The 16,508-nt window shown below is 44.4% G+C and overlaps 1 protein-coding gene across 1 annotated transcript; it reads left to right on the forward strand.

The window, feature by feature from the left end:
- Positions 1 to 2,085: 2,085 nt before the first annotated feature.
- On the forward strand, positions 2,086 to 2,896 carry LOC124668305 (germin-like protein 1-4). Its single transcript, XM_047205470.1, has 2 exons — positions 2,086 to 2,215; positions 2,352 to 2,896. The coding sequence occupies exons 1-2, from the start codon at positions 2,086 to 2,088 to the stop codon at positions 2,894 to 2,896; spliced, it is 675 nt and encodes a 224-aa protein (XP_047061426.1).
- The last annotated feature ends 13,612 nt before the right edge of the window (positions 2,897 to 16,508 follow it).

Here is a 16,508-nt window from a genome sequence, read left to right on the forward strand (position 1 = left end):
AAATGAAGAGTTACACATTTCAGATAAATGTAACTATAAACGAGTTACATATATTTTAAACTGTGATTGTCTTTTTTTCTGGTGACTGTGGCATAAGAGATTTTCAGTCACTTGAACATAACAAATCCGAGTAAAAAAATCTACGCAAAGGCGGACATCCTCATGATTATTAGGGACACTTTGATTCGCCAGATTAAAAAGAAGGCTTAAATAGCATCAAAGATGTTTGTCACACCATATAGGATTCAAGTGAATTATATCAAGAAGAGTTAGAGTGTACGGTTTTTTACTGTAGAATAGATACCAAACGATTATTTAGGGAAACATCTACAGATTCAGGGCTTTCAAATAGAATGAAGTCTGCAGGATTTTTTGGATCCTTAAAAAATGTTATATATTTCACTTGCAAAAATCTTTAAAATTCATTTCTTATGATTAATTCTGCATTCATATGATAGAAAATGTCTTCATGTGGTTGTTATGTACTTGTGGATCTTGGTCTAACCGGATTTTTTGTTGCTCGGTAGCTATAATGTTTTTAAGGTCAGCGCCAATATTTTATTTTTTTCAAAAAAAAGCCAAATTATAAAGAAGAATTTTTTATTTACTACTTTCATTTCCTAGGCCATAATTTTTTTCTTATAGTTATGATCAAACTTTACACAATATTTTTTGAAGGAAGGGGTCTCCCCCGATTTCATGCATTGACGAAACCCGGAAGTGTTATATTATTGTCAATCCATAACCATATGTATGTGCGAATTTGCGAGCTTCTGGATTTGTACCGTGTTTCACAAAAAAAAAAATGAAAGACCGACAAAATAGCACAATAGATAAGTAGGAAACGAGGAGATACTACATCTTTACAACCACATCACCCACACATCCCCTCCTAAATCCCCCGCTGCTGAGGGATGGGGGACTAGGAAATCAAATCACTTGGAGGCACGCCCATCATCGTCCAACAAAGATACACAAAACCAAACCACAATCAGGGCTTGTTTGAATCAAAGGATTCTCAAATAAATTTTATAGTATTTTTATCCACAGGAATTTTTTCTGTAGAGGTTATTTGGGTTGAACCCTTTCGATGGATTTGTTTCCTATACTACAATTACATAGGATTTCTACAGGAAGAAAATTATATATATCTATGACAACTATAACATGTATTCAATCTCTATAGGAATTTCCTGTGTGATTTCTGCCATGCAACTAAATGACTTCTACAACTAGTTCCTGTATTTTTTATTCATGTAAACATTCACGTACCATAACATAACATTCCTGCATTTTTCCTATTTCTATATTTTTAAAATTCTTTGAATCAAACAGGCCCTCCGGAAGGTGAACCTCGAAGTAATTCCGTATAGGAGTAAACCCGCAGCTAGTTTGGCTCGATCAGTACTCGTTTCATTCCTCAACCGGCTGGCTTTGCGTCCGCCATAGGTAGTTTGTTGCGTTCACGCGAATATACACATGTACGGTAAATATGTGTGCAGATGCACACTGCACAATATATATAGCGTACACGTCATCCAATATAACAATGAAGGCGAAATGCATGTGAAAGTAATAAACAAAGATCACCTGTGTGATGCTGACACAGATATACTGTACTATAAAATGAATGCTGCAAGGGAGGTACGTAATAGTAGTTTGCATATATACATGACTGATACGGTCACGATTTGGACCGACACTTGACGTGACACGCAACACTATTTGTCCCAAAAAGGAAGTAATACTGCTCACTGTTGCACCTCTCACGTACATCGTCTAACAAGTTAGCTAGATCTACCAGTACCAAGTAGTACCAACTCAATGGATCAAGCCGAGAGATTTCTTCTTCACTTAATTGGTTAGCTGAACGCATGACCAATCGATCCATCGATCACGTCGTCGTCAAGCAAACCGAATCACCTGCTACCGCGACATCTATAAATACCACCTCCCAATCTCCCCTCTTCATCAAACCGAAAGTCCCTGAAACCTAATTAGCCACCTGCAGCCTACAGCTAGCTAGCTCATGCGCATAGTAGCTAACTAACCACCAAGGTCCTGCGACTAGATTAACTGGAAATCATGGGGAAGCTCGCCGCTGTCCTTCTCGCTGCCTGCGCCGCCCTCCTATCGCTCGCCGCGCCATTGCTGGCCGGCGACCCTGGCATGCTTCAGGACATCTGCGTCGCCGACTACAAGTCCCTCCTGGGCCGTGAGTGACATGCAACTATCCAAGATCACTGACAAAGCATGCAAATTATTTCTCATTTCATCCAATTCAGTTTCTGCATGCATATGATCGATATAATGATCGAGGCATCGAGCCTGACCCGAATGTGTGCGTGCAGCGCTGAGGGTGAACGGTTACCCATGCAAGAGGCCGGAGAACGTGACCGTGGACGACTTCTTCTTCGGCGGGCTGGCGAACGCCGCCGACGTGTACGCCGGCGGCAACCGCATGGGTTCCGTGGTGACGACGGCGGACGTCGAGAAGGTTCCGGGGCTCAACACGCTGGGCATGTCCATGGCGCGCGTCGACTACGCGCCATGGGGCGGCGTCAACCCGCCGCACGTCCACCCGCGCGCCACCGAGATCATGCTCGTGCTGGAGGGTGTCCTGGAGGTGGGCTTCATCACCACGGCGAACAGGCTCATCACCCGGGCCGTGCCCAGGGGCGGCATGTTCGTGTTCCCGCGCGGCCTGATGCACTTCGAGCGCAGCGTCGGCGAAGTGCCTGCCGTGGCCATCTCGGCGTTCGACAGCCAGCTCCCAGGCACGCAGCCGGCAGCCGCGGCGATGTTCGGGGCGGTGCCGACGGACGTGCTTGTGCGCGCGCTGCAGACCGATGCCGGTGTTGTGGAGCGCATCAAGTCCAAGTTCCCGCCAAAGTAACACGACGCATACGGTCTTGGTGTCGGCGCAAAATTTGATGCACTACTGTCGGTCAGTCTATTATGTACTACCTCCGTCCCAAGGAATAAGGCGCACGCGTGTTCCAAGACGAACTTTGACCATAAAAATTGAGCAACAAAATCTTGGTTATATTATATGTAATTAGTATCGCTGGATTCGTATTGAAAAACGCTTTCTAATGATACTAATTTCATACAAACAATCTTTATATATTTGAAGCAAATCTTGGTCAAACAAAAATCACGTAAAACGAGGGCGCCTTATTCCTTGAATCGGAGGTAGTACGCAACAACTGTTACCACACGCACTACCCATCTCTAGTATTTATAGGTGGAACCGTCTCTTTATTTGTTCATCGTCCCTGTCTGTAATTCTGAATGCATCTAATGGTACCTTGTAATATTTGCAACGCGTCTAAATGTCACAAAAACAGCTGTCGGTCACACGGCCTGGTTTAGATTCACACAAAAGTTCTGCTAATTGTATGACCTGCTCAATATTCTTATTAATTCCATTACGTTATTTTTTCTTTTCAATTTCAAAACCGTCACTCTCGGCCGCTTGTGTGTTATGAAACTATCTTAGATTTGGTACGGTCGCAATGCGGCTCTAGAAAAAAAAGGAAATTCACTTGGGATGACAGAATGGTTCTAGCACATGACAAGCTAGTTAGAAAGAAATGTTCGAACAAAAAATGGTAGAAGTTCATAAACATTCCTATTTTTTTTCAAAAAGTTAACTCCAAAAATATTAGAACCATGTTTTACTTCTCTTTTATAATTTTATTTTTAAAATTACTGATTTGATATCTAGTATCCACAACATTACGACCTTAAAAATGATTTTGGGCGATTTCGCACGAATGGGAGTCCACTCAATAGTTCCAAAAAAAGGTAAAATAATAAAATGAATCATGGTTTTTGATATAGTTGAGAAAATAAAGAATTGGAATTTTCATGTTCTTGCTATTGATCATCTTGTGTTGTCATGTTGTTGATACATGCTTGGGTACTCGTGTGGGTTTACTCGGCCTAGTGCGGGTTTCAGGAAATATTTGTACATGTGAGCGCCGTGCAAATGACGGACAAGATCACATGACGCAGGTCTGGGTTTGGGTGAGATCCACCCTCACCAGATGAGGTTTTTCTAGGAGTTTAGTTTTTTAGGAGGGGAAGGATAGCCTGTGGGTTTACGGAAGGGAGAAAATAAACACGATCCCAACAAGCAGACCTCACTAGGGGAAAAATAGGCGTCGCCGTGCAGCCTTTCTTTGCCGTGTGTTTCTTTGTCGTGCGCACAGATAAAACGCACGGCAAAGACCTTGGCCACGGGAAAGATAGACATAAGCGCACGGTAAAGATATGATTCATGTCAACGATGGAAGAGGCCGCACGGCAAAGAAAGATGCACGGCAATGGTCCAACACACTGCACGGCAAAGATTTGGTGCACGGCAAAGGCGTTGGGCATTGCCGTGCCTCATCCTTTGCCGTGCTCGCAGCTGGGTTGCACGGCAAAGCAGTCTTTACCTAGTGTTTTTAACAAACACACAGTAAAGAAGCCTTTGCCTAGTGTAAGCGCACGGCAAAGATGTAAAAACTGTTTTTTTTTTCTCATCTCAAAAGGCGTGGCATTGTATAGTTATCAACAAATAAACACTTAGCTCAGTGGCAAGGTTGCACACTTTTCCTACTATGTGTCCTTGGTTTGATTCCCAGACGGCCAGACCAGCCAGTTTGGAGCCTTTTTTTTAGATAAAACATGTTAGGCACACGACAAAGAAGCGACCTTTACGGTGCGGCGTTGCATGGCAAAGCCTTTGCCATGCAATTTTAGCGAGTCGCACGGCAAAGAAGCCTTTGCCGTCAATGGCATTACCGTGCGACCTTTGTCGTGCGGCGTCGCACGACAAAGCCTTTGCCGTGCAATTTTAGCGAGTCGCACGGCAAAGAAGCCTTTACCGTCAATGGCATTACCGTGCGACCTTTGTCATGCAGTGTCGCACGGCAAAGCCTTTTCCGTGCATATATGGCTCTTTGCCTTGCAAATAATTGCACGGCAAAGTCTTATTTTCCCGTAGTGCCTTGTGCCTGATACCGATACACGTCCCGTGCACACAACCCACATAACAGGGATGGAGAGCGCATAGATCCAATCTCCAATCACAGATGCTTTCTTGTAAAAAAAAAGGAGGAAAACAAGGACATTACCTTGGTAAGAAACAAAGGAAAATGAGATAGACAATGAGAACTCAACAACGGACCAGATAATGAGCCATTTAAACAAAATGATATAATGAGGGAAGAAGGCCAATGCCGAAATGTGCATGTTTCGCTAAACTAAAAGTAGATAAATTTTATCATTGGTTTCAAGTCATACATCCGTCCGCTTCTTATTGGATACCAAAATATGTATCTATCTAAATTACAAAACAGCTAGCTCTTGAATAGTCACTTAAAATGAAAATAATTACAATTACAAATTCTTGCGTATGGCTTTTGACTTGCCACAATAAGATTTCAAATAAATGATTATCATTTATTTATACTAAACTTTTTTACTTATTTATAACTCACTCAATACATATAAAACTTAAACTAGTATACATTTAAAAAAATTAATAAATGAATGGTATAATAGTGATGTAAAAATACAATGTTCTTTGTTATACAACTTTAGTGACTTATTTACAATTTATGTAATTTTTAACCATAATTTGCAATGAAAATTACATTATTTTTCAATTTTATTTTCCATTTAAAGCCTTTCATCAATCCGAATCTCTCCAAATCAGAGAAAAATAAAATCTAATGCTTTGCTGATTAATTATTTTACCCTTCAATGTATCGTAGTATATATGCATGTCTTCTCATGTAGTACTTGTATTCTCAAGTATCTTTGGTTGTGAGTTCTAAGCCACTTGGTTTCAAAAAATATCTTGAGAGAGGTATTTTCAGGGTTATTCTGAAAATTCTACAGTAGTTGAGCACATCAAGTCCAAGTTCCCGCCAAAGTAAGACACTTAACTACGTACGTGTCATCACTCATCAGACAGGTGATTGAGCGCATTGTGCATCAAAGTGTGGCTACGTACGTCTTCGTGTCGACCCTAATTTGACGCAGTACCATCTGAGCGAGTGTCCGTAAGTCGTATGTACGAACTACCATCTGTCGTGTTTCTAGGTGGAAAATGTCTCTTCATTTGCTCATCTTCCTGTCTGTAATTCCGAGTGCATGTAATGGTAATATTTGTAACACGTCTAAATGTAAAAAAAGGACAGCTGTCAGTCACACACGTCCTGGTTTAGATTCACACAACAGCTGTGATAATGGTATGACCTGCTCAATATTCTTATTAATTTCATTACTGTCATTTTAGCATTTGAATTTCAAAACAGTCGTTCTCGACCACTTATGTGTTATAAATATGTCTTAGATTTGGTCGCAATGCGGCTCTAAAAAATAGTAGATTTATTACTTGCGACAAGACAATGGTTCTATCACATGTAAGGTAGTTAGAAGCAAATATTAGAACAAAAAAATGGTAGAAGTTGATAAATATTCCTACGTTATTCTTTTAAAAAAATAAACTTCCAAAATATTAGAACCATATTTTACTTCTCTGTTATCATTTAATTTTTTAAAACTATTGGTTTGATTTCTAATATCCAAAACATTACTACCTTAAAAAGAATGTTTCTGGGCGATTTGTAGCATCCTCCATTGGCCTAGCTAGTTTGTTATTGTTGGAGGCTGTATAGGGCATGCAAGAAAATCCTAGAATTTGCCGCGATGGATGGGGGGAATAGCCAAATAAAGGAAACCAAATTGAGGCTGATTTGTAGTTGACGAGGCTCAAGTGTGACCTGGACGGAGAATCACAACGACGGGTGGACCTTCTTCACAGGGAGCCTTGTACTTATTGCTCCAAGCAAGCAGTTGACAATAGTTTTACGAACGTCATTGGAACGAAGCAAAATAGCGGCATCAATGTTTTTTTAGACGGAACTATCCTCATTCCATTAATTAGTAGGCTCAGCAAGATCGTTGGCCAGCAGCAGCATAACATTGTTTGGCAGGTCATCCGTCCACGGACGGATCGGCACCTCACTACTAGCACCCAACGCAGCTAGTGCGTGTGCAACAAACTATTGGACAGTAAACAAAGGAAACTGAAGAAAAGTTCAGATTAACAAAGGACTTGATATCTCTATAGATCACTCCCTCGGGGGCTAGATCGATCGAAGCTTGTCGATTGGATGGCATGAACGAGGTTTTGCGCATGTTGTTTTTGCTCATGTCATGTTGATCAGACAAAAAGTGTATTTGGTGCCTAAACCAACGGGGCGACGCAATCGGACGCTGAACGGCGTCCGCTATGACCGAAAATACGTCAATACGTCTGGGCCCTCCTCCAGCGGAGCGACGCAAAGTGATCAGGCCGTCCGCGGCGATGCAAACCTGACTTAAAGATGCACCAGGTTTGCGTCTTCGCGGACACTCCGCGATCACGCTGAGTGTCCGCCGAAAATGACGTAGGACCCGCGCGTCAGTGGCAGGGAAGCCGATAACATTCCCGCAAGTTGTCATTCCCGGCGCGAAAAATCAAAGTAGACCGGCGCGAGCAGTCCAGAAGCGATAGACGTCCTCGCCGCCGCAGCCACCACCATGGATGCCGAGGTGACCCTCGCACCCGCCGCCGTCCCACACTCCCCTGTAGACACGACCATAGCCACCATGGAGGCTGCAGCTCTGGCGAAAGCAAAGCGGGCCGCCACCGGTGGCCGGGACGCAAAGCCGAAGGCGGCAAAGAAGGTGCTGTCCAAGGAGGAGATATGCGTCGACGCCGTGAAGCGTCGCGGCCGACGCAAGATCCTGAAGGACAGGAATGCAGCGGCCGCCTGCCAGCAGGCGTGGCAGATGCAGGTGAAAGCCGGCGTCGCGCAAGTAGGCCTCCATCCGAGCTTAGCGGAGGCCTACATGCTCGTCAAGAGAGAGGGGATCGCCGGCGTTGCTCCTCCGGCCTCGTCGGTGATCTCGGTAAGTTCCCAGCTGCGTCTTGGAACTCCCGCTCCCTTGTAGGTCCACCCGTCATCGCGGTTCCGGTGCAGTTCAACGGGGCGCCGGTACCCGACCTCAACCGACGCCTAGAAGCGGTGACTCCTGTCCGGGCGCCACACACAAGACGCGGCAGCTGCCGGAGGAGAGAATGCCGGAGCCCCGCATCCTATTTGACGAAATGGCAACGACTGCCCCTACGATGGATGACCCGGTATGTGAGCTCTCTCAATGTGTGCGAATGCCCTGTATCATGCGTCTGACGTCCGGTCATTCGTAGGCCTATTGGACGGAACGGAATGAGACAGACATCCAGGCCATGATATTCGGCGGCGGCTTCGGTGGCGACGACAGGGCCGGGACAGGCCCGCAAGATGAGTGGGCACTGACGCAAGATGCGGAGGACATCGAGCACGTCTGTTCGCCACCCAGCTCACGCAGCCAACACCCTTATGCGTCGAAGACTTTGAGGACGCGCCAACATAGCATGTCCTCACCACGGACAATGCTACGAAGAAGGGGGAGAGCCGCAGGACACAAGGATTCATCGACGACGAGGACAAGTGTTTGTGTTTCGCGTGGCTGGCAACAAGCCATGCCTGCATCAATGGTGCCCGACAAAAGGGCAAGGTGTATTGGGCTAAGGTCATGCAGGAGTAGAACAAGACGAAGATGCACCCACCTTACCACATCCCAAGCCCTCACACGGAAGAGTCCCTCAGAAAAAGATGGAACTACATCAAACAAGATACAAGCATGATAAGTGGTAAACAAGAGACAACCATGATCATCCTATTATATGTACATCATTCTATGTACATCATTAGCGGCTTTGGTATGATTGCAGGTATCCCGGGCCTTGGAGAGGTTTAGGGCAGTGCATAAGAAGGGCTACCATATGGTCCATTGCTGGGACAGGCTCAAGGACGCGCAAAAGTGGAGGACAAGCTTTGCGGCCTATGATGAAGCATTGAAGAATGGGACATCGGTCAATCTCGACGGCGAAGACGACGATCATGGCCGTCAAGCCCTTCCACCTCGTCCCCGTGGCCATAAGGCTACCAAGGCTGATCTAGCCCGGGAGGCACATGCCATTGTGTTCACCCAAAGCCTGGAGAAGATGATGACCGAGAATCAAGCTGCCTTGGCTGCTAGGGACGAGAAGAGGCGTCTGAAAAAAGAGGCTGCAACTGCCATCTTCCTCAACCTCACGAAAGAGGTCATTGACGTCCAAAAGGCAGACGCCGAGGCCAAGCTCGGGACGTTTTACCTGCTCGGGACGAGCAGAACTAAGCTTGGGGATGCTGATACGTCTCCAACGTATCGATAATTTCTTATGTTCCATGCCACATTATTGATGATATCTACATGTTTTATGCACATTATATGTCATATTTATGCGTTTTCCGGAACTAACCTATTGACGAGATGCCGAAGGGCCGGTTCTCGTTTTCTGCTGTTTTTGGTTCCGAGAAATCCTAGTAAGGAAATATTCTCGGAATCGGACGAAATCAAGACCCGAGCATCCTATTTTGCCCGGAAGCATCCGGAACACCCAAGAACCGCCGGAGAGGGGGCACAGGCCCACGGGACCATAGGCCGGCGCGGCCTGGGGGTGGCCCGCGCCACCCTATGGTGTCGCCGCCTCTTCGACCCTCTGACGCCGCCTCTTCGCCTATAAGAAGCCCCTCGACCTAAAACCTCGATATGAAAAAAGCCACGGTACGAGAAACCTTCCAGAGCCGCCGCCATCGTGAAGCCAAGATCTGGGGGACAGGAGTCTCTGTTCCGGCACGCCGCCGGGACGGGGAAGTGCCCCCGGAAGGCTCCTCCATCGACACCACCGCCATCTCCATCAACGCTGCTGTCTCCCATGAGGAGGGAGTAGTTCTCCATCGAGGCTCGGGGCTGTACCGGTAGCTATGTGGTTAATCTCTCTCCTATGTACTTCAATACAATGATCTCATGATCGAGCTGCTTTACATGATTGAGATCCATATGATGAGCTTTGTATCGCTACTAGTTGTGTGCTACTCATGTGATGTTATTAAAGTAGTCTATTCCTCCTCCATGGTGTAAAGGTGACTAGTGTGTGCACCGTGTGGTTCTTGTCGTAGGCTATGATCATGATCTCTTGTAGATTGTGGAGTTAATTATCATTATGATAGTATTGATGTGATCTATTCCTCCTTCATAGTGTAATGTGGACGAGTGTGTGCACTATGTTAGTTCTTGGTTTATTTTGCAATGATCTATTATGCTCTAAGGTTATTTAAATATGAACATTGAATTGTGGAGCTTGTTAACTCCGGCATTGAGGGTTCGTGTAATCCTACGCAATGTGTTCATCATCCAACAAAAGAGTGTATGTAGCACATATGAAAAAGAGTTATTTATTATGCGATCAATGTTGAGAGTGTCCACTAGTGAAAGTCTAATCCCTAGGCCTTGTTCCTAAATATCGCTATCGCTGCTTGTTTCTTGTTTTACTTGCGTTACTACTCGCTGCGTTACTACTCGCTTGTTTATCGTCCTGGGCAAAGCACTTTTCCGGTGCCGTTGCCACTCGCTCATACTTATTTATACCACCTGTATTTCACTATCTCTTCGCCGAACTAGTGCACCTATTAGGTGTGTTGGGGACACAAGAGACTTCTTGCTTTGTGGTTGCAGGGTTGCATGAGAGGGATATCTTTGACCTCTTCATCCCTGAGTTCGATAAACCTTGGGTGATTCACTTAAGGGAAACTTGCTGCTGTTCTACAAACCTCTGCTCTTGGAGGCCCAACACTGTCTACAAGAATAGAAGCTCCCGTAGACATCAGTACCGCTGAAGATTTTGAAGATAGACACTTGGTAGAACTTGCTCCTACTTATGAAAATGCTGTTGCTTCTTTAGTACACATGTTGGAAACTAAATTTGTTAATCTCAATCCTATAATCCAACACATGTTTCTTACACTCGGTGATATGGAAGAGGGAGAAAAGAAAGATTTTGTTTTAGAAACCCTTCTTAAAGAATTTGGTGGTGTAGCAAGAGAGGCTAGAAAGGTCTTTATTAAATATAAGATGCTTGGATCTTATACCAATTTTGCTAGTATCCTTGAAAAGATGGACATGGAGAGAACAAGATACACTAATAATGTTAATGATGGTGGGGAGATTAAGACAACAATACTTTGTAAGCTCCTAGGAATGAATGACGCTCTAGAAAATAACTATGGTTGGCTTGTTCCTGAAAATTTGTTTGACGAGGATAGCAAGCCTAAGAATAATGAAAAGGGAGCCTCTGAAAATCACATAGATAAGATAAAATGCATAGTTGAGAAAACTCCTAACACCAATGTTGATGCTTCATCTCTTGATAATACTTGATATACACTTTCTGCGCCTAGCTGAAAGGCGTTAAAGAAAGCGCTTATGGGAGACAACCCATTATTTTACTTCTGCACTTTATTTTATATTTGAGTCTTGGAAGTTGTTACTACTGTAGCAACCTCTCCTTATCTTTATTTTATTGCATTGTTGTGCCAAGTAAAGTCTTTGATAGTAAAGCCAATACTAGATTTGGATTGCTGCGGAGGAACAGATTTCTTGCTGTCACGAATTTGAGCAGTAGTCTCTGTAGAAAAATTAAGAAAATCTGCCAATTTACGTGCGTGATCCTCAGATATGTACGCAACTTTCATTCAATTTGGGCATTTTCATCTGAGCAAGTATGGTGCCACTTTAAAATTCGTCTTTACGAACTGTTCTGTTTTGACAGATTCTGCCTTTTATTTCGCATTGCCTGTTTTGCTATGTTTGATGGATTCCTTTGTTCCATTAACTTTCAGTAACTTTAAGCAATGTCCAGAAGTGTTAAGAATGATTATGTCACCTCTGAATATATGAATTATGCACTGACCCTCTAATGAGTTTGTTTTGAGTTTGGTGTGGAGGAAGTTTTCAAGGGTCAAGAGAGGAGGATGATACAATATGATCAAGAAGAGTGAAAAGTCAAAACTTGGGGATGCCCCCGTGGTTCATCCCTGCATATTTTAAGAAGACTCAAGCGTCTAAGCTTGGGGATGCCCAAGGCATCCCTTCTTCATCGACAACTTATCAGGTTCCTCTAGTGAAACTATATTTTTATTCCGTCACATCTTATGTGCTTTACTTGGAGCGTCTGTTTGTTTTTGTTTTTGTTTTTGCTTGAATAAATCGGATCCTAGCATTCTTTGTTTGGGAGAGAGACACGCTCCGCTGTTTCGTATGAACACATGTGTTCTTAGCTTTATCTTTAATGTTCATTGCGAAAGTTGGACTATTTCATTCATTGTTATATGGTTGGAAACGGAAAATGCCGCATGTGGTAAATGGTTTAATGTCTTGAATAATGTGATACTTGGCAATTGTTGTGCTCATATAGATCATGTTTAAGCTCTTGCATCATGTACCTTGTACCCATTAATGAATAACTACATAGAGCTTGTTAAAATTTGGTTTGCATGATTGATCTCTAGAGTCTAGATATTTTCTGGTTGAGGTGTTTGAACAACAAGGAGACAATGTAAAGTCTTATAATAGATACAATATGTTCATATGTGAGCTTTGCTGCACCTTTTATACTTGAGTTTGCTTCAAACAACCTTGCTAGCCTAGGCTTGTATTGAGAGGGAATTCTTCTCGTGCATCCAAATCCTTGAGCCAATAACCATGCCATTTGTGTCCACCATACCTACCTACTACATGGTATTTCTCCGCCATTCCAAAGTACATTACTTGAGTGCTACCTTTAAGTTTCTATTATTTGTCTTTGCAATATATAGCTCATGGGACAAAATAGCTTAAAAACTATTGTGGTGAAGAATATGTACTTATGTGTCTTATTTCTTAATAAGTTGCTTGTTGAGCGGTAATCATGTTTTCTGGGGACGCCATCAACTCTTTTACCTTTGTTGAATATCATGTGAGTTGCTATGCATGTTCGTCTAGTCTGAAGTAAGGGCGGTTTTCACAATCAAATGGTTTGAGTATGCATACTGTTAGAGAAGAACATTGGGCCGCTAACTAAAGCCATGATTCATGGTGAAAGTTTCAGTGTGGACAGCTAATCCTCAATCTCTTATGAGAATATTAAATGTTGTTGAATGCTTATGCATTAAAGAGGAGTCCATTATCTGTTGTCTATGTTGTCCCGGTATGGATGTCTAAGTTGAGAATAATCAAAAGCGAGAAATCCAATGCGAGCTTTCTCCTTAGACCTTTGTACAGGCGGCATAGAGGTACCCCTTTGTGACACTTGGTTGAAACATATGCTATGCAATGATAATCCGTGTTAATCCAAGCTAATTAGGACAAGGTGCGAGCACTATTGGTATACTATGCATGAGGCTTGCAACTTATAGGATATATTATACATAAAACATATGCTTTATTACTACCGTTGACAAAATTGTTTCTTGTTTTCAAAATGAAAAGCTCTAGCACAAATATAGTAATCCATGCTTCCCTCTGTGAAGGGCCTATCTTCTACTTTATTGTTGAGTCAGTTTGCCTATTCTTTCTATCTTAGAAGCAAATACTTGTATCAACTGTGTGCATTGATTCTTACATGTTTGCTTATTGCACTTGTTATATTGCTTTGTGTTGACAATTATCCATGAGATATATATGTTGAAGTTGAAAGCAACCGCTGTAACTTAATCTTCCTTTGTGTTGCTTCAATGCCTTTACTTTGAACTTATTGCTTTATGAGTAACTCTTATGCAAGTCTTATTGATGCTTGTCTTGAAAGTATTATTCATGAAAAGTCTTTGCTATATGATTCATTTGTTTACTCATTATCTTCATCATTGCTTCGAATCGCTGCATTCATTTCATATGCTTTACAATAGTATGATCAAGATTATGATAGCATGTCACTTCAGAAATTATCTTTGTTATCGTTTACCTACTCGAGGGCGAGTAGGAACTAAGCTTGGGGATGCTTGATACGTCTCAAACGTATCTATAATTTCTTATGTTTCATGCTACTTTTATGATGATACTCACATGTTTTATACACATTATATGTCATTATTATGCATTTTCCGGCACTAACCTATTGACGAGATGCCGAAGAGTCAGTTGTTGTTTTCTGCTGTTTTTGGTTTCAGAAATCCTAGTAAGGAAATATTCTCGGAATTGGACGAAATCAATGCCCAGGGTCCTATTTTTTCACGAAGCTTCCAGAAGTCCGCGGGAGAGACGAAGTGGGGCCACGAGGTGGTGACACACCAGGGCGGCGCGGCCTAGACCCTGGCCGCGCGGCCCTGTTGTGTGGGCCCCTCGTGACGCCCCTTGACCTGCCCTTCCGCCTACTTAAAGTCTTCGTCGCGAAACCCCCAGTACCGAGAGCCACGATACGGAAAACCTTCCAGAGACGCCGCCGCCGCCAATCCCATCTCGGGGGATTCGGGAGATCGCCTCCGGCACCCTGCCGGAGAGGGGAATCATCTCCCGGAGGTCTCTTCATCGCCATGATCGCCTCCGGATCGATGTGTGAGTAGTCCACCCCTGGACTATGGGTCCATAGGAGTAGCTAGATGGTTGTCTTCTCCTCATTGTGCTATCATGTTAGATCTTGTGAGCTGCCTATCATGATCAAGATCATCTATCTGTAATTCTTCATGTTGTGTTTGTTGGGATCCGATGAATATTGAATACTATGTCAAGTTGATTATCAATCTATCATAAATGTTATTTATGTTCTTGCATGCTCTCCGTTGCTAGTAGAGGCTCTGGCCAAGCCAAGTTGATACTTGTGACTCCAAGAGGGAGTATTTATGCTCGATAGTGGGTTCATGCCTCCATTAAATCTGGGACTGTGACAGAAAGTTCTGTTGCCACTAGGGATAAAACATCGATGCTTTGTCTAAGGATATTTGTGTTGATTACATTACGCACCATACTTAATGCAATTGTCTGTTGTTTACAACTTAATACTGGAAGGGGTTCGGATGATAACCTGAAAGTGGACTTTTTAGGCACAGATGCATGCTTGGATAGCGGTCCGTGTACTTTGTCGTAATGCCCCGATTAGATCTCATAGTACTCATCATGATATATGTATGTGCATTGTTATGCCTTCTTTATTTGTCAATTGCCCAACCGTAATTTGTTCACCCAACATCTCGTTTATCTTATGGGAGAGACACCACTAGTGATCCGTGGACCCCGGTCCTATTCTTTACATCCGAAATACAATCTCATCGCAATTGTTCTTTACTGTTCTTCGCAAACAATCATCATCATCCACACTATACATCTAATCCTTTGTTTACATCAAGCCGGTGAGATTGACAACCTCACTGTTACGTTGGGGCAAAGTTCTGTGATTGTGTTGTGCAGGTTCCACGTTGGCGCCGGAATCCCTGGTGTTGCGCCGTACTACACTCCGCCACCAACAACCTTCAACGTGCTTCTTGACTCCGACTGATTCGATTAAACCTTGGTTTCTTACTGAGAGAAACTTGCTGCTGTGCGCATCACACCTTCCTCTTGGGGTTCCCAACGGACGTGTCAGCTACACGCATCAGACGCCGAGGCCAAGACCCATGCATAGGACACAAGGATCATGTTAGCTGACTTGAGCAGCGTCGACGACGACACGAGGGCCTGTTTCATGAAGAGGCGCGCCGAATCCACGTGCGAGACGCCTGATCACCCGCGCCATGCGTCCAACACCTGGGCCTCCTTTTGGACGTTTTATGATGTTCAAGCCTTGTTATGCCCCTTTTGGACTCCACTTTGCGCCGTACCATGTGCAAAGTGTGATGAACTTATTTCGAACCTCAATTTGACGTAATCTGAGGCTTCTATTTCGCGCAAATTAGAGCTAAATTGCTCTTTTATGAATTTTCTGAGGCCCGCGTCGGATGGGTTGGCCCGCTGGAGCCACCCCGATGCGAACGAACGCCTGATGATTTCAGCGTTCGCCCAGCGATGCAAATGGACGCCCGCGGAAAATTTAGACCTTCGAAATGCATCGTCCTATTGGAGATGGACTTAATGAACGGGCAGAAGAGAAAACAAACATGATCCGAAACCGATACCGATACGCACACAGCAGAGCCCACATAACAAGGGCGGAGAGCCCACAGATAGATCCAATCTGGAACCACAGATTTCATCACAATCGTCAACGCTCCGCACGACTTCCCGACTCCATCGGGCCCCACGATCGTACGGTCCCCACCTGTCACAGAGGGCCACACCCCTGATCCGTTGGTTCAACCGCAAACAGATACCGAGCACTTCCTCCCCGCGTGTGCCGCCCGCTCGTTACGCAACGCTTTCCTTCAATCCCCTGCTCCTGCTCTGCCGCCGTTTCCTCTGCCTCCTCCGCCTCGCCGCCCCCGACTCCACTCCGGTTCCAATCCAACCACCAGAAAATCCAATCCCGTATCACTGATCGATCCGCGGCGGCGGCGCCGCGCCGTGGCCCGCCCGGACTCCCCAATGGTCAACCCCCAGCCCTAACCCTAGCACACCCAACCGCCCCGCCCGCA

This window comes from Lolium rigidum, chromosome 6, assembly GCF_022539505.1.
Source record: "Lolium rigidum isolate FL_2022 chromosome 6, APGP_CSIRO_Lrig_0.1, whole genome shotgun sequence".
NCBI classification, from domain to species: Eukaryota; Viridiplantae; Streptophyta; class Magnoliopsida; order Poales; family Poaceae; genus Lolium; species Lolium rigidum.

Bases quoted from the DNA above. Each gene is read 5' to 3' on its own strand.
- LOC124668305 (XM_047205470.1), top strand. From the start codon at position 2,086: ATGGGGAAGCTCGCCGCTGTCCTTCTCGCTGCCTGCGCCGCCCTCCTA. The intron at 2,216-2,351 runs GTGAGTGACATG...GTGTGCGTGCAG, and splicing joins CTACAAGTCCCTCCTGGGCC to CGCTGAGGGTGAACGGTTAC.